Source organism: Hakea prostrata, chromosome 9, assembly GCF_041222555.1.
Source record: "Hakea prostrata isolate BN-2017 chromosome 9, UWA_Hpros_2, whole genome shotgun sequence".
NCBI lineage: Eukaryota > Viridiplantae > Streptophyta > Magnoliopsida > Proteales > Proteaceae > Hakea > Hakea prostrata.
In genome coordinates, this window is record NC_142608.1 from 2311971 (window position 1) to 2334151 (window position 22181).

The 22181-nt window shown below is 37.0% G+C and overlaps 1 protein-coding gene and 1 pseudogene across 1 annotated transcript; one reads left to right on the plus strand and one right to left on the minus strand.

Moving 5' to 3' along the window:
- Positions 1–1302: 1302 nt before the first annotated feature.
- LOC149004004 (uncharacterized) lies at positions 1303–17526 on the minus strand. Its single transcript, XM_089169120.1, has 3 exons — positions 14262–17526; positions 13961–14065; positions 1303–2095 (listed from the first exon to the last, which is right to left on the minus strand). Exon 1 carries the CDS (start codon positions 17197–17199, stop codon positions 14443–14445), a length of 2757 nt encoding a protein of 918 aa, XP_089025246.1. The 5' UTR covers positions 17200–17526; the 3' UTR covers positions 1303–2095; positions 13961–14065; positions 14262–14442.
- Positions 6250–7005, plus strand: LOC149004005 (secreted RxLR effector protein 161 pseudogene; annotated as a pseudogene).
- Positions 17527–22181: the final 4655 nt, after the last annotated feature.

Sequence of the window (22181 nt, forward strand, 5' to 3'; positions counted from 1 at the left end):
ACCCTGAACGGTTTAGTTTCTACATATTGGAACCGGCTGAGCCTTAGACCATTTCTTGCAAATTTAAATCTGTTAATCCACGCCTGATTCTCTTTAATCAACAGCATTGCTCTGTTTTTAATCTATTCAGGGAGTCGAAATACAAGAGGCCTTTGTGAAATGGCACAAACAATTGGATTTAACATTTACTCTTTTTACAGCTTAAAACTAACGGATTAATTTTTTACTTTTTCTTTTTTTGTTAGAAAAGCTTGTTGTGGAGATTCATGCTGTTCTTAAAAATCACGACTCGAACAAGAACAAGAATTAAAACCCATATGAAAACCATTGACGGTGTGCAGCCATCACCATTGTTTAAACACAGGTACTTGACCTGAGACCATCTTCCTCTATTTTTGTTCGCCTGGCGGACTGGGTGGTATGGGAAGCGATGATATACAGAGGCTAAGATGGGGTTGCCATTGACAAGGGTAGTGGTTAGAAGACAATGGTGGTGGATGAGAGGCCAATGAAATCATGAAACAAGGAGAGAGGCGACGGCAATGGGCAGGAGGACTTGCAAGAAATAGGAACAGAAAGCAGTGGAAGGCTGGCCCAAATGGAAAAGGATCGAAGAGCCAAGAGCGGCAACAAGAGGATTGAATCTACAGTTCCTACTACAAAAATACCACTGAAACTCAAAGGCCAAGGGGGCAATGAGAGGATTGAATCTACAGTTCCTACTACAAAAGTATCACTGAAACTCAAAGGCCAATGGAGGAAGGCGATCGAAAAAGGGAAGGGAAGGAGTAAAACTAGCAACAGATAGAGGTAGAGGTGGAAAATAGACTGTTGGACAGTTTGAGTTGCATTGCAGTATCAGTCGTGGAAGTTTGGATGATGCTTCATGGTTTGAGTTACAAGATCTGTTTTATCAACTTAAACAGTAGGAGCAATATAAAAGTGCTCACAGAAAAAACAAGGCAAAAAGCATAACTCAAAATCAGATCAAAGGACCCTTTCGCTGTGGAATCTAATCCCCACCATTCAGGTTCAGTGAAAATCCGAAAGCAGCATCATCCCACTTCATGCAAGGCATTTATAGACCACAAGGCCAGAGGCATACTCAAACTTCAAATAATACCTGCTAAAATAATAAAAACTGAAGGGTTTGGGACTTAAATGGTCAAATCATTACAAGCGTCTGATTTTCAATAACCTTTTCTAGTTATCCATTCCTTTCCCCCCGGGACATAAGTTGTCCCCCCCCCCCCCCATCTTTTCCCTCAAACCTTGAAAATGGATGGTGCTGGGTTGCTGAATTTTAGTCAACTCGGAAAGCATTCCACCATAGCCAAACAATTTCAGAGCCTCTCATTCTAACCACATTTCAAATCTCTGTTCAAAAGCTGCATACCCAGTGGCCAGTGCACAAGGCTCCTGCTTATGAAGGGTCTGGGGGATTAAAGGTACACAACCTCGTTCTACAGACATGAAGGTCCATCAATCCCAAATACTAGAGTGACCAGATACCTGATAATCGGGATTTATGCAAGTGCCTGCATTTAAATGAGGGATCTGGGTGGGCTAAAAGTACACATCCTTATTCTAGACATTAAGGTCAACCACATTTATCCCGAGCTTTACAACGACTGGATACCGGATAATGAGTTTTATATGACTGCATGCTTTTTATGCAGTTCAAAAAAATATTGAGTACAAAATGATGTTAGGTTTTCGCGCTAAATTTTTCAGAAGGAATTAACAATTTCTAATCAAACCAGAAGAGGTGCCAAGAATTTATGTAGCCACCCCCATGTGGACTGCAATTCTCTTTGAAAGTCAAAATCCACTAGAATAAATCTTTTTCCCAAGTCATAATTACATTTTTAATTGGTAAGTTGGAAATGATTGAATTGAATGAAATGTAAAATAGTAGTTCGTGTATGCCTCATGTTGGCCATTGGGTGTTATTTGTTAGTAACTCAAAAATGAATAGAGCGTTAGTGAAGTGTACAAACAACAAATTATTCACTGTGGTGTACCTTCTTGTTCATGGCAGCAAAGCTATGTCAAGAGAAGTGTGATGTCTTGGACAAATCAAACATATCTGAGCCTGCAGGGTAAGAAGGTAACAGAAATCAACCTTCTAGTCTTACAAATCACTCTCCACATGAAGAAAGCAATAACATTGCTCAGATAAGAATCATCTCCACCATAGAGTCTATAGATATCCTAAAATCAACATGCAAGTGTAACAACAAAAGAAAGCATAACCTAGGAGATCTGCTAAGGCTAGAAAAAAGGGAAAAACTACTAGAAAACAAGTCACGTAAACACATACTGGTTAAGGAGGATATCAAATTTCAGTGTCAACATTACAAAATGATACAAAAACTAAACCTTTCTACAACAAAGTGAACAATTCCAAGCCTATCCCAATCAACCCAGAAAAGATAATAAATCCCATAGCACTCAGAAAGATATAGAGGTTCCAATACTGTCCATCATCAACTGCAATTGCAACCACTTACCTTGGAAAAATGGAGACGTCTATCCTCAACTCAAACCAGACAACAAAAGGAAAGAAGGCCATACTTCCTACGATCCAACCATATATGGAAAAGGTCTAATAGAGATGATATCTAAATTGTTATTAAGAATGACCCACTAATACCAGATGAATAAAAAAGAAAGAATGACTTATAGATAAATTCAACAATGACAGAAAATAGTACACATCAGCACTAAAATATTCCCTGGATACCAAAAAGCTGACCTTCAGGATCTTGAACCTTTAGACTGTTCAATACTGTCCATACAGAAATGGCACCTTCAGGGAAATGTGAGGGCTAAGACTATCAAAATGGAGGTCCTATGATTAAAAAGTTAAATTCTCCACTATTATTCCCACTGAGATATTCAAGTTTTGGTTTGACAGTTCAAATTCCAAAAACTCTGAAAGTTTGCATGGGAAACAAAAGCAAGTGGGGGCAACAAGGACATATTTCTTTCTCCAGCTGTGTACACTGTGCTTCACTAGTGGTGGTGGTGCTGTTGATAGATCTCTTAGGGTGGAAAATTGGAGAAGTAACTGAATTCAGTTGCAACAAAAAAAGTCCTGTACAACAGCCACTTTTGCACATCTGTATAGTTTGCAGGTTGCTGATAGTATTTTGAAAGTTTGAAGATGGTATCTCAAATGGTTCAATTGGGAAGTGTACGGAGTTCTAAATAAGAAATAAAGTAAGAGAAGGTAAACCCAAAGAAGGAATCAACAGGGGCTGAACGGTCCATTTTTACAAGCATAAATCTGCAAGAGAGATTTAGGTGGCGTTTGGTTCCGCAATTCCCTGGAATCTATCATGACTCCAATAAAATAAATCGTTTGGTTCACACGTTGAGTCAGAATCCAGGTGATTCTAAGAATCATCAGGAATCCACAATTTACACTAAAAACCGAATCCACTGGAAACCACCTCTTGAGGTGGTTTCCAAACAGACTCACCAAAATAAACCCCAAGTATAAATATGGGTGATTCGTACGGAATCACCCATTATCATGAAAATTTTCTCTAGGGCTCATCTTCTCCGCAGAGCAAGTCTTCCATTCAGTTTGGGAATGAGCACAACAATCATTCGTTGAGTTCCATCGTTGTTTTCTGAGGTTCGATTTTGCTTCACAAAAGCAGAACGTCGTCGTCGAGCACCATTGCTGGTTCGTTGAGCTCCATTCTTGTTTTCGGAGCTTCGATTTGGCTTCACAAGAGCAGACCGTCGTCGTTGAGCACCATTGCTGGTTCGTTGAGCTCCATCCTTGTTTTCTGAGCTTCGATTTGGCTTCACACCCATTTCTACAAAAGAGATCCATAAAAAAGGTAACATCTCTACTCGTGTTCTTTGACTCTCCTGTATGCCTTCACTGCAATGGTTCCAGGTCTCTCTCTCACTTCCCTATCGTTTCTGTATAAACTTTCCACTCCAAATGTAGCTCAAAAGGACAACTTTCAACTTGAGATAAATGTTTCAAAAATAAATACAGAGCAGATTTTAGATCCTTTGCACCTTGATGTTAGTGGTATGAACAATTGACTGATGACCAACTGAACTTGTAGCTTGCAATCTTCCATATAACAACACTGGACAATAAAATGCATTTTCAGTTGACGCTTCAGCCGATTAAACCTGAATAGATACCAGGTCCACTTCAGTGTAGATCAAGTTTCAATATGATAGGAATTGCTTCCTTAATGAAGCAAAATAGGAAACCATGCTTGTGCTGATTCAGACTCAGGAAGCTCCTACATCTCCAAACACAGAGCAAGTGTGATCTTGACAACCCAAAGGACTAATCACTAAAGTGAATATTGAGAGAGTTGATAACAATTTTATAAGCTTTCATTCAGCAATGCACCAAATAATGAACCATCGTCTGAACATTCAACTGGATTATGTACATAATCTTAGAGTTTTAACTAATTGAACTGCTAGTTAATCATCAAACTCTTTAACCTGTGGATAAGATAACAAGATTTTGCACCCGAGTGCCATTCTGCCAGCTTTAGTATATGTGCTGCTATTAGAAGCATTAGATCACTAAACTATAGTGCAAGCCTCAATTCTACAGACAAACACATAACTTAACTAAAATGATATTAAAAAAATATTAACAAAAAGAATGTAGGCAAAGAGATAGCAGAAAACAGAGAAGATGAAGGCAATGAATATAATAAATCAAAACTGGAACCGTAGCTGCCTTGAATTGTCGAATACAGCAAGCCTATTTAACAACTTCATATAACAGAAAGATAAAAACTAACTCCTAATAACTAGGACTATGCTTAACGTGCTTAACAATAAAAGATAAATCTTCAGCATTATTTTGAATTCAAAAAACAGCTGAAGAAACGGAGCTAGGAGTTGTAACAACTTCTACCAACGTCTCTCTTGACCCACTCCTACTAACGTTCCTTGACCCATTCTGCTCCTACATTTTTGGTGCATCCTCAACACTCCCCCTTGCTCCAAAATCACACACACCCAACAAAGACCTTAGATATTCGTGTTTATTTCTGGGCAAAGGTTTTGTCAAAATATCAGCTGCTTGTTCTTCAGTGTTGCAATACTTAAGAACTATCTTTCCTTCAGCAACAAGTTCTCTAATAAAATGCACCCTTATATCCACATGCTTAGTTCCGCCATGATACACTTGGATTTTTTGACATGGCTATTGCTGATTGATTGTCACAATAGATTTTTGTTGCCTCCTTTTGCTTCTGACCAAGCTCTTCTAGCACTCTTCTCAACCAAACACCTTGACACGCTGCTGCAGTTGCTGCCATATATTCTGCCTCTGATGAGGATAATGCAACAGTTGCTTGTTTCTTTGAGCTCCATGAGACTACTCCTGAACCAAGGCTGAAAACGTGACCTGAGGTGCTTCTTCTATCCTCTAAGCTACCAGCCCAATCACTATCTGTATATCCAACCAACTCACATTGCTTCAAGTGTTCATACCACAGTCCAAATTCAAGTGTACCTGCCACATAACGTAGAATACGTTTTGCAGCTCCAAAATGATGCTTTGAAGGAGAATGCATGAACCTATAAATTAAACTCACTGAATAGGAAATATCAAGTCTAGTGTGAGTTAAATAAATTAATCCACCAACTAGACTCCTGAAGTGATGTTCATTTGTTGGTCCTGTGCCATCTTCTAGTTGCAATTTCTCATTCATATTCATTGGCGTGTATGCTTCCTTACATCCCAACATATGAAACCTCTTCAACAAATCCGTAGCATACTTCTTTTGTGAGATGAAGATGCCCCCTTTCACGTGCTTCACTTCTATTCCAAGAAAATAATGCAACGATCCTAAATCTGACATTTCAAACTCATTCTTCATACTTGCTCTAAACTTGTCAACCAAAACTGATAATGAGCTCATATATATCATATCATCTACATAGAGGCTAACAAATAGAGCATCATTACCCACATTGTACATCAAAAGGCAAGGTAATGATGCTCTATTTGTTAGCCTCTATGTAGATGATATGATATATATGAGCTCATTATCAGTTTTGGTTGACAAGTTTAGAGCAAGTATGAAGAATGAGTTTGAAATGTCAGATTTAGGATCGTTGCATTATTTTCTTGGAATAGAAGTGAAGCACGTGAAAGGGGGCATCTTCATCTCACAAAAGAAGTATGCTACGGATTTGTTGAAGAGGTTTCATATGTTGGGATGTAAGGAAGCATACACGCCAATGAATATGAATAAGAAATTGCAACTAGAAGATGGCACAGGACCAGCAAATGAACATCACTTCAGGAGTCTAGTTGGTGGATTAATTTATTTAACTCACACTAGACCTGATATTTCCTATTCAGTGAGTTTAATTTACAGGTTCATGCATTCTCCTTCAAAGCATCATTTTGGAGCTGCAAAACGTATTCTACGTTATGTGGCAGGTACACTTGAATTTGGACTGTGGTATGAACACTTGAAGCAATGTGAGTTGGTTGGATATACAGATAGTGATTGGGCTGGTAGCTTAGAGGATAGAAGAAGCACCTCAGGTCACGTTTTCAGCCTTGGTTCAGGAGTAGTCTCATGGAGCTCAAAGAAACAAGCAACTGTTGCATTATCCTCATCAGAGGCAGAATATATGGCAGCAACTGCAGCAGCGTGTCAAGGTGTTTGGTTGAGAAGAGTGCTAGAAGAGCTTGGTCAGAAGCAAAAGGAGGCAACAAAAATCTATTGTGACAATCAATCAGCAATAGCCATGTCAAAAAATCCAGTGTATCATGGCAGAACTAAGCATGTGGATATAAGGGTGCATTTTATTAGAGAACTTGTTGCTGAAGGAAAGATAGTTCTTAAGTACTGCAACACTGAAGAACAAGCAACTGATATTTTGACAAAACCTTTGCCCAGAAATAAACACGAATATCTAAGGTCTTTGTTGGGTGTGTGTGATTTTGGAGCAAGGGGGAGTGTTGAGGATGCACCAAAAATGTAGGAGCAGAATGGGTCAAGGAACGTTAGTAGGAGTGGGTCAAGAGAGACGTTGGTAGAAGTTGTTACAACTCCTAGCTCCGTTTCTTCAGCTGTTTTTTGAATTCAAAATAATGCTGAAGATTTATCTTTTATTGTTAAGCACGTTAAGCATAGTCCTAGTTATTAGGAGTTAGTTTTTATCTTTCTGTTATATGAAGTTGTTAAATAGGCTTGCTGTATTCGACAATTCAAGGCAGCTACGGTTCCAGTTTTGATTTATTATATTCATTGCCTTCATCTTCTCTGTTTTCTGCTATCTCTTTGCCTACAAAGAACAGAACAGAAATCCTGAGATTAATTTAGGTAGACTTACAATGTTTTAGAAACTATAGCTTCCATTTTTTACTTGTTTCTGCATCCCATACCTGTTCTTTTAATGTTTCTAGTTTTTATGCTTGTATTTTTTATGCTTCTATTTAGGTTTTAAGGTTTTATTTTTATTTCTAAATCAAGCTTATTCTTAGCATGTGAGACTTCTTCAACTTGTATGTATTGTTTTGAACCCTTATTAAAGTGAAGAATGTTTTAATAATGCATCTAATCTTCCACAAATATCAACTATTGTTCTCTCTTGTCATTTTATTTATTTTATGTGTATTTGAGAGCAGATTTTGAAGTTTGAATTTTGAACAATGACCACATATCAGGCCTCAAAAGAGGCACGTGGTTTATGTGGCCTAGGAAAGGTTTAGTTGGGAAGAAACTGAACCAGAAATTGGTGAAGTTTTCAATTGAATGTGCTTCTTTTCCCACGTCTTTAGTGATGTAGTTTGAGTCAATTCTCAAAAATTTTCTTAACAAAGAGAGGTGAGGATTCCTGGGTTAGATTAGAATTAGTGTGCAGCTGAAATAAAATGGAAATAGAGAAGAGAAAAGAGAGAAAAAGGAGCGCAAGTGAGCAGGGATAAGAGACCTCAGGAGCGAACCTTTGGTGATGATACCATGTTAAGTAACTGAAGTCATGATCTCAATATGAGATCATAAACTGAGATCATAAACTTATATTTATAGAATATGACAGCTGTAAAATATATGAAAAATAATACAAATGTGCTATACTCTAACAATCTGGAATTCATCAAGTAATAGAAGACTACCAGTCAGAGAAGCACTAACAATATCTGAAAAATGTACCAACATTTACGTATATTATGTGGAAGAACTCAAAAAAGGTACCATCATAAACTTGCAATATGTATGTTCAAGAACTCAAAATACTTGACAATTCAACCTCCAACCATAAAAGTAGGAGTAGGACTAGAGAAAGAATCATAGCAAACTCACTCCAGTCACAGAAGACAGATATCCATTGTGATGAAGTGTCTCATCCAATCATTGCACAATAGTCTCATATAGAAGACACATTAAGATATACACCCTCTGAGAAACCAATAGCAGCAATCTGTTGCCAGAGATGCATCTGCATCACTACTAGTATGTTCTATACAGAGGTTAGACTAGTATTGTAGGCTGTAGCACCATTCCTGCTACTAAACTGAGAGATAAAAAGTATGTATTTTAACTATAGCCCACTCGATGGGTCATTCTTCCTCTCAAATATTAACATTTTCCCAGTGTCTTTAGTTTTCTATGGACCCCAAACAAACAAATTCGTGTAACTTAAAATATGAGAGGTTAGACTACTACCATGTACTATACAGAGAATATAATAGTACTGTAGCACTTATTTTGAAGTTCGCAAATTAGGCTTGGCACTTATTTAGTTTTCTATGGACCCCAAACAAACAAATTCGTGTAACTTAAAATATGAGAGGTTAGAGTACTACCATGTACAAAAATATGAGAGCTGATGTTATCTTCACAAATTAGGCTTGTCACTTATTTTGAAGTTCCTCTTTTGTTTGTTGCCTTTTAGCTATATTGTTCACATGGTTCATAAAAGGGGAAATGTTTAAAAGCATAGTCTGTAGTATGGTTAATGGATCATTCATAGTTCTAGATGATTTTTATATTACATGAATTTCTGGGTTATTATGCACTTAATCCAGTTTAATGACAGAATTCATTCAGTTTGGCGCAACCCTAACAACCATCCAACCTAACCATAAGTGATTATTGCTGTCGACCACTTCCATTCAATATGTGAATGAAGGTATTCCTTGTGAGCCCTCCATTATGAGTGATTTGCAAGCATACCTCTATTGTTAAACAGAGATGCCATATGGCACATGTTATGTTGCAGGTTAAGGTGGAATCAACTGCTTTCAGTTCTACTCCCAATGACCACTGCTTTGGGCTCTTAGTGCGCCTGCAGTCTCTATACCACATGGGTCTTATTTGTCCATGTTAGAAAACAAGCATTAAATAATCAAAACAGCAGCTGAACTTGAACAAAGAAAAGAGAGAAGAAGAAGAAGAGAAGAGAGATGAAGAACTAGTAGAAGAGGCTCGTGATCCTTGCTTAAGAGTCTAGAATCACAGAGCCCTTTTATTTATAGCTTCTAATGAATCTAATACAACTTGAGAGACAAGTAATGGTCCTCTAGAAAAAGGAAACAAAAAATTACAAATTTAGTAACTTCCTAGCTCTTAAAATAGAAAATTCTAAAAATAGAAACTACCACCAAATTAGAAACTATGCTTTCAAAAAACTCCCAAAACTTATGTAGCAAGACTCCTACATTAGAAATAGAAACTATGCAGTTTTTACTGTTCAAGTGAAAACTAACACAGTTTTTACTGTTCACGTGAACAGTAACATGAACAGTAAAATAGTTCAGACTTGCATATACTTCAACACACCCCCTCAAGCTGGAGTGTACACAAAGAAAACTTCAGCTTACACAATAAAAATAAACTTGAAAGGTAGCACCAATCTTGAATCGTGTAGCAATGGCAGAAGTCAATAAACACTGAGAAAACTTCACCCAGGAGATAATCAACACCAACTTTAAAAAAACTTTAATTATTCATGTCAATAGATAATAAGAACAATCGACGATGTTGAAGACGAACAAAGTCCATAAGTATAACAGGATCAAAGATACTATCCATATAATGCCGGTAGTAGGAGAAATATCCACACTAAATCTTCAAAATTGCAACTCCAATGTCCATAAGTATAGCAAGATTAAAGACACCATCCACATAATGCCGGTAGTAGGGAGAAATATCCATACTAAATCTTCAAAATTACAACTCCAATGTCCATATAAATGCTTCACAAGAAGGCAAGTAATAGGCAAAGTATAGGTAGGTATAAGGCAATATTGATTACTGTGGACCAAGTAAGTAGGTAAAAGACAGTATAGGTTACTGTGGACCAAGTAAGTAAGGTAGTATGGGTTACTATGGACCAAATAGATAAGGTAAAAGACAGTATGGGTTACTGCGGACCAAGTAGGTAAGGTAAAAGACAGTATGGGTTATTGCGAACCAAGTAGGTAAGGTAAAAGACAGTAATGGGTTATGCGGACCAAATAGGTAAGGTAAAAGACAGTATGAGTTACTATGGACCAAATAGATAAGGTAAAAGACAGTATGGGTTACTGGAGACCAAGTAGGTAAGGTAAAAGACAGTATGGGTTACTGCGGACCAAGTAGGTAAGGTAAAAGACAATATGGGTTACTGCGGACCAAGTAGAAAAGGTAGTATGGGTTACTACAGACCAAGTAGTTAGGTAAAGGACAATATAGGTAAAGACATGTAATGATATCGTTGTAGAATGCCATAAGTTGAGGACAAAGATCTTCACAAATAATATCCATCAGCACATCTTGAGTAGATATAGAATAAGGTACCATTCTCCCCCTCACGTGTAGCATTACACGTGGACAATTAATGATGACCAGTGACAAGCATCTTAAAGTATGAACACAAAAGAAACCCAAGAAGGAAAAGTAGCAGCCACAGGGCAGTGTATTATTCACCAATAAAGTTGATCAAGCAACAAAAAATCGTCTCACAGGACAAAGTCTTGTGCACCAAGGGGGAAAAAAAATTCTGGACCACCGCTAACCCTTAGGTAGGAACAAATTAGATCAAGAAAAAAAAATATTGAACCAGCTTGGAATCTCAAAATTGCAGTAGTCATTGCAGCAATCCACTCGGAAGAAGTGCAATAACGTTGCTGCGGTAGCAGATAATATCAAATCTCGGACCATAGCAGCAAACTTCTGCTAGATTTGAAACTCTAACAGATCCCGATATGAAGGAAAAATAGTCCTCTAGGTCTTTGTAGAAGTATTAGATAAAAAGAAGGCTAAACTTGATTCTGAAATAAACAACGGAAGAAGTAGTCAAGCAAGAAGGTAGCAACACAATTTTTTAGAAGAGAGAAATTCAATGAAACAGGGGTACTAGTATACGACTTGCAACTAAACTTATAGCACAAACAATGGAAGACAATACTTAGGTCTTGCAATCCGAATTATGGGCATATCTTTGCAAGAATCAAGAGGAATCCCAAGACATCACTATAGTGCAGATTGAACTTCAGATTTGCACACAAAAAAAGGGTAGTAGCAGCCTCAGTTGAATCAAATAGGTAGACATATCCCTAGAAACCTTAGGGCCTTTTTGTAGTATTAATACATAGATACTTGGTGCTTCAAAAGTTAAAGAAGAAGGACAGCCATGCACAATTACTGCAGCGAAGGTTGGGGCTGCCCTAGATAAGAAAAAGGAGAAAAAAAAAGAAGAAAAAAACTGGGCAGCCAAGAGAGAGAAAACGGTCCCTAAGTTGATTAAACTTGCTCTGATGCCATGTTAGAAAATAAACATTAAATAATCAAAACAGCAGCTGAACTTGAACAAAGAAAAGAGAGAAGAAGAAGAGAAGAGAGATGAAGAACTAGTAGAAGAGGCTCATGATTCTTGCTTAAGAGTCTAGAATCACAGAGCCCTTTTATTTATAGCTTCTAATGAATCTAATACAACTTGAGAGACAAGTAATTGTCCTCTAGAAAAAGGAAACAAAAAATTACAACTTTAGTAACTTCCTAGCTCCTAAAATAGAAAATTCTAAAAATAGAAACTACCACCAAAATAGAAACTATGCTTTCTAAAAACTCCCAAAACTTATGTAGCAAGACTCCTACATTAGAAATAGAAACTATGCAGTTTTTATTGTTCACGTGAATAGTAACACAGTTTTTACTGTTCACGTGAACAGTAACATGAACAGTAAAATAGTCCAGACTTGCATATACTTCAACAGTCCATATGAAGAAGTGGGTCTCTTTTGACCAAATATGGTTCTTTTATATAAGCTGTACACTTCAAGCCACAAAAGAAGAACAAGGAAGAAAACGTGCTTCTATATTCTTTCCTGGAAGGAGCACCTTAGTACCTTGATGGACAGAATTAGTTTTGTTTGATGATGTTGTGTCCTTTGCGTCCTAGTACTAGTGTTCCCTTTTCAGCAGAAGAGATGGGCAGAGAGGCCCTCATGCCCATTTCACCCTTTGTAGGGCTTGGCCTCTTGACCAACCATTTGTGACTCTGAAAAAGGAGGAAGACATATTTTATATTTTCTTTCTTGAAATTGCAGACAGCCCAAAAAAACTTAGTATAATTGCAATTATATTCATTGTAGCTTCAGGAATATTCATCACAATGGTCACTGTATATGTATGGCATTGATCCAAGCAATGGTCACTGTATATGTATGTAACTTTTGTTCATCTATTTAAAATATTAATGATGATTGACTTGCTTAACCAAATTTCTTGTGTTCTTCTTTTATTATTGAAACCAGGGACAAATACTTCAGACTTAGTTAAAGTCAACGAGAGTTCTCCTTCATCCTCTCTAGGTCCAAGAAAAATCAACAACAAATTCAGACCAAAAAAGAACTCCATTAGTCTGGTTTTGGGTTCTGATAGAGTTCAGTTGAGCTATTAGTTCAACCTCGAAATTGACACACCTACTTACATAACAATCAGTTTAAGTAAAAATTCCTATCTATCTTGGGACTCCATGAAAATAGAAAACTAAGTTTCTAAAAAGAAGACCTATAAATAGACCAATGACACCTCTTTAAACAGAAAAATATTACACACTTAAAAGTTTTACATCCTTACATCTCCCTCAGAAAGGAGAAAAACCTAGCCAAAAGACTTTGAATTTTAAATTTGGTCCATAACTGGGGCCGTTACGATCAAACCCAATAAAAGTAAAGCCCACGAAATTTAATTGTCAAATACTTCACAACTACATCAGGAAACTTGACTTGAACAGAACACCAAAGAGGCTTAATTCTGACAGTAGGATGACAAAGATAATGTATCCCATAACTGCATATTGATAGCAAAAGAGAGATTAAAGACATCTTCTCATCCAAATCATGCCTTCAGTCAACTTGTTTGATGATAGATTGGCAGAAAGGAAGCAGTCAAATAGAATAAGAAGATACATACTCAAAAAAGCATGGGCACATTCTAGGGCTCCAAGAAGTTAACATGTTTTTGGCAAACCAAGGGAGAAGGATCAAAGCAACACAGAACATAACACCTTATCCTAGTATCACATCCACCTTCTAGAAAGCCTTATCAAGATTGACTGCTCAAACAACTTGGTAAACCAAACAACCCCCAACCCCCCCCCCTCTTTCCTTCCTTTTTCCCCCAACCTCACCCAAAAAAAAAAATCTACCTAACTCCCGATAATTTGATAATGGAACATAGCTACTGTTTCTTCTCAACATAAGAAATACATAAACCATGTGTAATCAATGGGTAAGCTTTCGTCTTATCCACCACTATGCTCATATGACAGTTTCTGGAAGTAAGAAGAGATACGAAAGATATGTTTGGTGACATCAAAATCATCAAAGCAAAGATAAATGTTTCCTCAGAGAAAAGAAGATGAAGATTGAATATACTGGACAGATCAGAGAAAACAGAACAATAGCTAAATTTAACATTATATGAAACCAAGAAATCTTAAAGCTAACCTCAAAATGTTATTCCTTTAATATACCCAGACTTGTACCCATTCCAATATTTGAGCAAATCCAGTAACAAATTGCAGAGGAACTGAATTATGTACATCTTTTATGCTGCAATAAACATACAAACAGAAGACAACAAAGTTATAATAACGGTTTCCCTACAGAAGCCACACACAAAAAAATAAAAAAAAATAAAAAAGGAAGCAAGCAAGCAGCTACTAACATATCACAGATTGATCCAAACATTAGAGCTCAAACATTATCAAAACAATGATATTTGGATGTGCAAGGAATTCGGACTCACCAGCTACCAGTGATGGAGCCACACACTAGTTAATTCAAAAATAATACTGTACACATCCCTTGGGAGAGAGGAAAAAACAGCCTTCAATGACTATAGCCATCAATAGAATCACCTTCACCAAAGACGTGCCAAATCTCAATACCTCACACAGTAAGGTAATCACAACCAAATATGCTAGCTCTCAAACACTCAATTTATCAACAATCATTTCCGTCTCAATAGATTTATCTTGCATGGAGATTTCCCGGGCCAAGATAACATAAGTCCGCAAAGTGGGAGGAAAATTCTTAGATTCCATGATGTGAAGAAACTTCATACACAGCTCTGACCCAACCTCCTTCAGCAACCCATCAATAAGGACTGTCCAAACAATCTCATCAGGATTCCACAGTTCTTCAAGCATTCCATCAAAAATTTCTTGAGCTTCTTCCACCCTGCTTGCTTTGCAGAGAGCACAAAGCAATTCTTTATACATACCCAGATGCAGCTTAAAACCATTAAGCACCATTCTATTAAAGAATACTAGGGCAACATCAACTTTCAAATTCTTACAATAAGCAACAAGTAAAGAACCATATATATCTTTATTTGGAGACAGGCCCTTCTCTGTCATGCTTGTTACTAGCTGATCTGCTACTTCATACTTTCCTTCTTTACATAAACCATTCACAAGAGTGCTGTAGGTACTAACAGTAGGCTCACATCCATTTTCTAACAGCTTGTTCAAAAGATCAGATACCACATCAAAACTTATATCCTTCTCACCCAAGCTGAACGCATGCACTGCTTTTTCATGGTGCACACAATTCTCTGAATGCAAGTAGCGTTCACTAAGCAACCCTTTGATCAACACACTGTAAGTTCGGTAGTTGGGGCTGCAGCCCATATTAATCATCCTCCATAGAAGTGAGAATGCATGCTCTAGCTTACCCAACTTAACAAAACCATCAATGATAGAAGTGTATGAAACTTGATCAAGAACCATCCCTTTTCCCTCTATTTCTCTTATTAAAGCCTCTGCATCCATGGCATTACCTTCTTGACACAAACCATGAATTATTGAACTGTAGGTGAGGAGATTTGGAGGGCAATGGCACTTTTCCATTTCATGAATGATCTTAAATGCAAGATGGGTGCCACCATTCTTACACAACCCATCAATCAAAGTTGAGTACGTAATGACATTTGGCAACAGTCCTTGGTCAACCATTCTATTACAGAGTTTCTCTGCTTCAGATAGCTTATTCTCTTTGGACAAACCATTGATTAAGGCATTGTATATTTCAACATTGGGGTCACAACCATTTTTCCCCATCTCCTCCATTAAGGACAAGGCGACATCCACTTTCCCCTCCTTACAGTAGCCATCAATTAAAGCTCCATAACTGACCTGATTTGGCCTTAAACCTTGTTCTTTCATTTTGTGAAAAAGATTACAAGCAAAATCCAACTTGCCTGCCTTACAAAATCCAGAAACAAGTTCGGTATAAGTCCACTCATCTGGATCAAAACCATTCTCTTTCACCATTTCCAACATTCTCATTGCATTGTTCAACTTACCCATTTTGCAGTATCCTTTGATGAGTGTGTTATAAGTTATTAGTGTTGGAGATGGACCAACCTTCAACATTTCATTGAAGAGAGACATTGCATTCTCCATCTTATTCATTGAACAAAACCCCTTTATTATTTCATTGTAGGTCTTGGTGTTTGACAAGCCACCACGTTTCTCCATCCAGTCAAAAATCTTGAGAGCAGACTCAAATCTTCCTTGCACACACAACTCATTTATCAAGGCATTGTAAGTAACTGTATTTGGAGCCTGACCATCTTTCAACATTTTATGGTATAATCCAATAGCCACCTCAAGCCTGCCTGATGCAGACAGCACACTGATCAAAGCTGTATAGGTTTGTACATTTGGGTAGCAGCCTCTCTTCCTCATATCAGCCATCATGTCACAGGCCTCTTTGACACGACCTGTCTTGCATAATGAACTAATAGGGATGGTATATGTATATACCGTAGGTTCAACACCTTTCTCAATCATTTCCCTTAGCATGCCTAATGCTTCTTCTATCCTCCCCTCATTGCATAGACCATTAATCAAGGTAGAATATGTCACAGAGTTTGGATCACAGCCCTCTTTGACCATACGATTGAGAAACCCAAAAGCTGAATCTAGATTACGGTTCCGACAACAACCAAGAATCAAAGATGTGTAGGTGAAAACATCAGGCTTCAACTCATACTGAAAAATTCTACTTAACATGACCTCAGCTTCTTGAATCTTTCCCTTCTTACAAAGTATATTGATGAGGGTATTGAATGTCACAATACTAGGTTTCACCCCACTGCTCAGCATCTGCATAAACACATTTTGAGCAGCGGCGACCATCTCAAACCTACCCAACTGAATCAGTAACGTATTGTAGGAATATAAACTAAACGCGAATTCCTTTACACTAACCTCATTCAGAAAACCCAAAACTCTAGTGATTTCTCCTTCAGTTCGACAAGCCTTGATCATTAGTATCCTTACATGATCAGCCGGCGCAAAGAGTCGATCACGAAGAAGCCGATTTATCAACACGATGAAGCAATCCAAGCTGTGTTTGTAGTAAGGTCTCCTAGAGACCCAGTAAAAGAACTGCAACGAAGTCTCCGAATCTTTATGAACATCAAGAATCCTGGAGACCTGCGGCGGTGTCAGTTTTGAGCTCAGACGTTGAAGTTCGGAGCAGCCTTGCCATTGAGGCCTGCTTAAGATCCCACAAACCTTAGAAACTAGTTGAGAGAAATCTCCTGGTCCCGAAGGTAAATGAAACTCGGAAGAAGTGTTTGGGTTGGATGAAAATCTGAAAATTTGGTGTGAACCCAACGAAGTGCAGTGTTTGCGGGAATGAATTAGAGATGGGTTCTTAAGGGGGTTTACCATTGCGAGCGTCGACCATTTATGAGTTTCGGACGATGTAAACCATTTAAGAAGTGCCCATGATTCTAGTATTTCTTAAACAGATCCGGCGAGCTTGAAGAACAGATTGGCGGTCTCAGGCTTTCAGGCTTGGGTATCCAAATGCAAACGCAGTCAATGAACGCGGTCGATGGAATAAGAAAAAAAGCGCAACATACCATGCTGTTGAAGCACGCCGTGGAGGCGTGGGGATCAGGGGATGCAAGAACAGCATCTCAAGGAGGGTATCTCCAACGTTTATTGTCAGGTTGGAACCTAAGGTGAAAGTGGCTGTGCTTCTGTCACGGTCGTTGTAAGGTTCTATCGTTCTCGTTCGGTCGAATGCAACTTTCTATATGAAGTCAACAATTCCAAGGAATTCAACCCAAAAAAATAACTGAGGAATTATGTTTTTTAATTAATCAGTAATGAAATGTTTTTTTCTAATAAAAAAATAACCATTTTAAGGAATTAGTTCAAACTTCTATTCCTTCACACCTTCTCCCTTGACTTAGGGTTCAGAACACCTCATTCTCCAAAAGAGATGTATGTGTTGTCCTAATATTTTATTCTTTATCAAAAAAAAATCACTTAATATTTTATCACCACACAATATGTCCCATAGTATACCAATAGTGGGTTAGTTGAACGGTTAAAAGCTCAGACTCCCATGGAGAATTGTGGGTTTGCACCTAATCCGGCGGCATTTTATTTTCAATATTAAAAAAGCACCAGTACAAAAAATAAAATAAAATAAAATGGCCCACAAGAGGTGATCTATACTCTTAAACCTACCTGTTAATTAATAATGATATTATTTGAAAGAAAAAAAAATCCATGATCAAAGGAGAATCTCTCATGCGGTTCTACCCTATTTTCTTCACCCCTTTGCAACATCAAGGAACATTTTTTTGGGTTGAGTTGAATGGGGTGGACTGCTCTTCCATCACATCTTTCCACCATATATTTAGAAGGGATATCCATTTTTGAACACTAACAATGCATCTCATTGGACCTCCTCCTAAATATGTGATGAAAGGTGTGAGAGGAATACAGTCTTCCACCCTCTCACGATAGAAAGAGGGGTGCGCTTATAGAATGAGGAGGGACTCACGAAGGGAGTCTATGCATGTAGAAATGCCCACCTCATCTCCATAAAATGTAAAAATAATTATCTTATTAATATCATGCTACATGTAGGATTATGCTTACAAATTATTGTCCACAAATTGCACTAGCACCCCAAAATGGAGGCTTTAAAGCACTAACACCCCACTTTTTGTATAAAAAAAAAACAGACACGCTTATTCATTAAACACATAAGTCCTATTTATTTTTCTTTAATTCTAAAAGTGCCTTTACCAAATTTGAGGGGGGAAAATTACAACACCAATGTCTTCATCAAATAACATTCATAGGTAGAAGAATGTTTTTTTTTTTTTTTTGGTAAATGAGAATAAGATTTATTGGAATGTATAATAGTCTTTGCGATAATATAACTAACCATTCTAATAAAATAGGACCTATGTGTTTTTCAAACAAAAAATTGGGTGTCAATGCTTTAGAGCCTCCATTTTGGAGGTATCGGTGCAATTTGTTCTAGAATTATTGTTGAACAAAGTTTTTCTTATTTTATGTAAAAACATGTAAATATTACTATGGAATTAGCGCATCGCATCGCCTGATTACAAGTTTCTCCAAACCACAGAACGTTTCTTTGTTAGGTTTAGCTATATTAGCAGATCTCTTATTGCTCATGCGGATTTTATTGTCAGGGGCTCTAAAGTCTTTTAGTTACGTATGTCTTGGTGGATGTCCCCACTAGCTTGCATTGTAAACTCTTCTTTATTAGTCTTTAGTTTTCAACTTGAGAGTCTAATATAATGTTTTCTTTGTTCAAAATAAGAATAAAAAAATAAAACGAATTGGTCATACATTGCATAGAGACATCGACTAGGTCTTCCGATTAGAAAGTCTACCATACCATTGGTCCCCCTAAGAATAAAATTGGAAGTAAATAAGACACAAGATGCATAAGAATATGCTTTGGAGAACACAAAATACATAAGACATAAATCAAATTAAGATTTCTCTATTTTTTTTTTCTTTTTCCCCCTGTATCATTAATTTGGTGATAAATACAATTGGGTTTCTTGAAAAGATTTCATTATAACATATATGATGTTGAAACACTTCATGAATTTATTATGAAATAAAGTCTCTTGATAATTTTGTTCATTATGTGGTGAGTGTGGGTAGAAAGAAGAAACGAACTCTGATGAGTCTCATGTGCTCCTCCATTGCCCGTTTGCAAAGAAGGTTTGGTTCGGGTCATCTGATGAAAGCTACAACTCTCTAAAAGAATGGATCAAGATGTGGATGGAATTCAGAAAATTGGGTAAATAAGATGCAAAATTATTGAAGAGTAATAGTTCCTTTATCGCATGGTGGTTATAGAAAGCCATAAATGATCGCATAATGGAAGTGAAGAAATGGAATCCACATGAGGTAATTGAGTGGGCTGTTTATGCTGTTGAAGAATTCTGGGCTAATCAAAAGCAAAACATGTTGGTTTTAGGAAGATCGAGTGAGAGAAAAGAAGATGAACGACGACTTTTGGAACCTCCAAGATATACAAGCATCAGCTACATTAGAACAATTGATTCAAGATATCCTCTACCTCATTGATAATTTTGTTTATTGCTACCCTTCTTATATTCCTAGAAGTTATAATGTAATAGCAGATCTCTTAGCAAAGAAGGCTCTTTCAGTTTTGGGCCAGAAAGAATGGCTGCTTTCCGCTCAGTGTTTGGTGAAACTTTGTCCCCTTCCCTTCCTGCCCACTTTGAATGAAAGTGTTGGTTACCCAAAAATATAAAAAAACCACTAAAAAAGAAAGTCAAAATTGGTTAATGGAAGGGAAAAAGGGTGGATTTAACCACTAAGCTTTTGCCACCATAAACCTGCTAACACATGTAGCCAACTAATCTACAAATAAATTCAAATATCTAAACCCCGAGGGTGGCTCGGTGGAAGCCCAGGGGGCGTTCCCCTGGGGCCGGGGCGAGCCCCGCCTATATAATATATAGCGCCGAGGAGAGTCGTCAAAAAAAAAAAAAAAAAAAAATTTCAAAAAAAATTTCAAATATCTACTTAAATATCGAAACACTTAAGTAGTAAAATGAAGTCTTAATTTCAAATCTTCCTCGATAGGACTAGAGCAATTGAGCAAACCCAATCCAAACCACTGGGTTCACCATTAAGAGCTCAACCAACTACTCGACAATTTGAGCAAGTGATGATTTTAGAAAGCTGAAGTAAAGAAGCTAAATCATATTGCATCTCTAATGGCTTCAATCTCCATAATTGTTGTTGATAAGCTCTTTCCAGGTGAATATTTTGCTGCTATAAAATGTTGGAATATATTTTTTTGAACATGAGTGAATGAAAATTATTCATTAAGAAGATTTTGTAGAAATAAATGCATGAAATAATTATGGAAAATTGGGTGTTTCAAATTCTTTGGATAGTTCACGTATAAAATGTTAATGAATGTTTGGGCTTTTGATTTTCCAAGTATTGTCCATGAATGGAGGGTTATGAGACTTTCATTTTTCAATGAACTTCTCATTTTCCTAACTTGATTATAAATGACCGAAATTTTTCGTTTCCCAAACTTTATTCATTAAAAACTGAAATTCTTCATTTCGAAATTTGGTTGTAAATGACAAGATCTTTTGGTTTTCCCACGCTTGTAAATGAGACATTGACGATAATATGATATGCTCATTGTACCTACCAAAGACCTCCACTATATATTGGGATCCCCTCTTGATGAAAATAAATCATTTTTTAAACTTTTTTTCTCTCTTTTTATTTAAGAGTTGTACTTAAAGTTTGTTTTAAGAATCTTCTTACTGTTCTGTGAGTCTAGTTAATGGTTTGACAATCTTGTCGACTTGAATTTTACGGTGATAGAAGAAAGGCACATATCAAGTTCGTCTTAGCAGTATACTTTGTGCTAAGTATATTATTGTTCGTCGTTATATCTTGGAAGATAGACGTCCGTTTAATCTTCAAGCACACTCCGGAGGGGACAAATCTGCTTTAAGGAAAAATGTTTGACATGTCTCGAGTCTCGACAATTCTTCTTCTTTTCCTTATTGTCTCGACGGTTTTCCTTTATTTTTCCCATATTGGCTCAGGTTTTATTTACATATCTTTATAAATCTTCTCTTAATTCTTTATTCCCCTAATTATATCTACAACATGTCCAACATAAAATTGATCCCTGGATCTTTGATAATACATCCTCAGCCCCCTATCCCATGAAACATCTGTGCAAATGACATAGCTTGATGTGTCCCCTTACCTAATTTGCCTTGTAGCACTAAAGAGGCATCACAAGATTAGTATACATTGGATAAGAGTTACATGACAAAGTGGAAAGAGAATGTAAGTCATAATCGGAGTGTACAAAACATGTTACAATTGTTGAGATTCATGCAACTTTGACATGTTTAGGAAAAGAAAGGGCAAGTGCATTAATATGGACAATCTACTTACTTGTAAATGGTTAATCATATATGTTTTTAATAGATAAAGCTTAGTGTAACATGTATAATGGACAATTGAGTTATCATCAACATACGTGATGAAACAAAAAAACCTCTCCACATATGACAAAGAGTAGTGACTAGGACAATTTTTAAGTTACATAAAATAACTCATTATTGTGTAATTATTTAAACTAATTGGCAAAGTTATCTTGGTGCCAACACTTGTTGTCTAAACCAAGTAAGAATTTTTCTTAATAATTTTGAGTGAAAATAATTAATGTAGATCATGGGTTCGACCCTTGTGGACGATAAAGTTTTCTCTGAGGATGTAATCGAGGTGCGCTCAAGTTAACCCGGATGAAACTCAGACACAAAAAATGAAGAAGTTATTCTTCATTTTATCAAGAC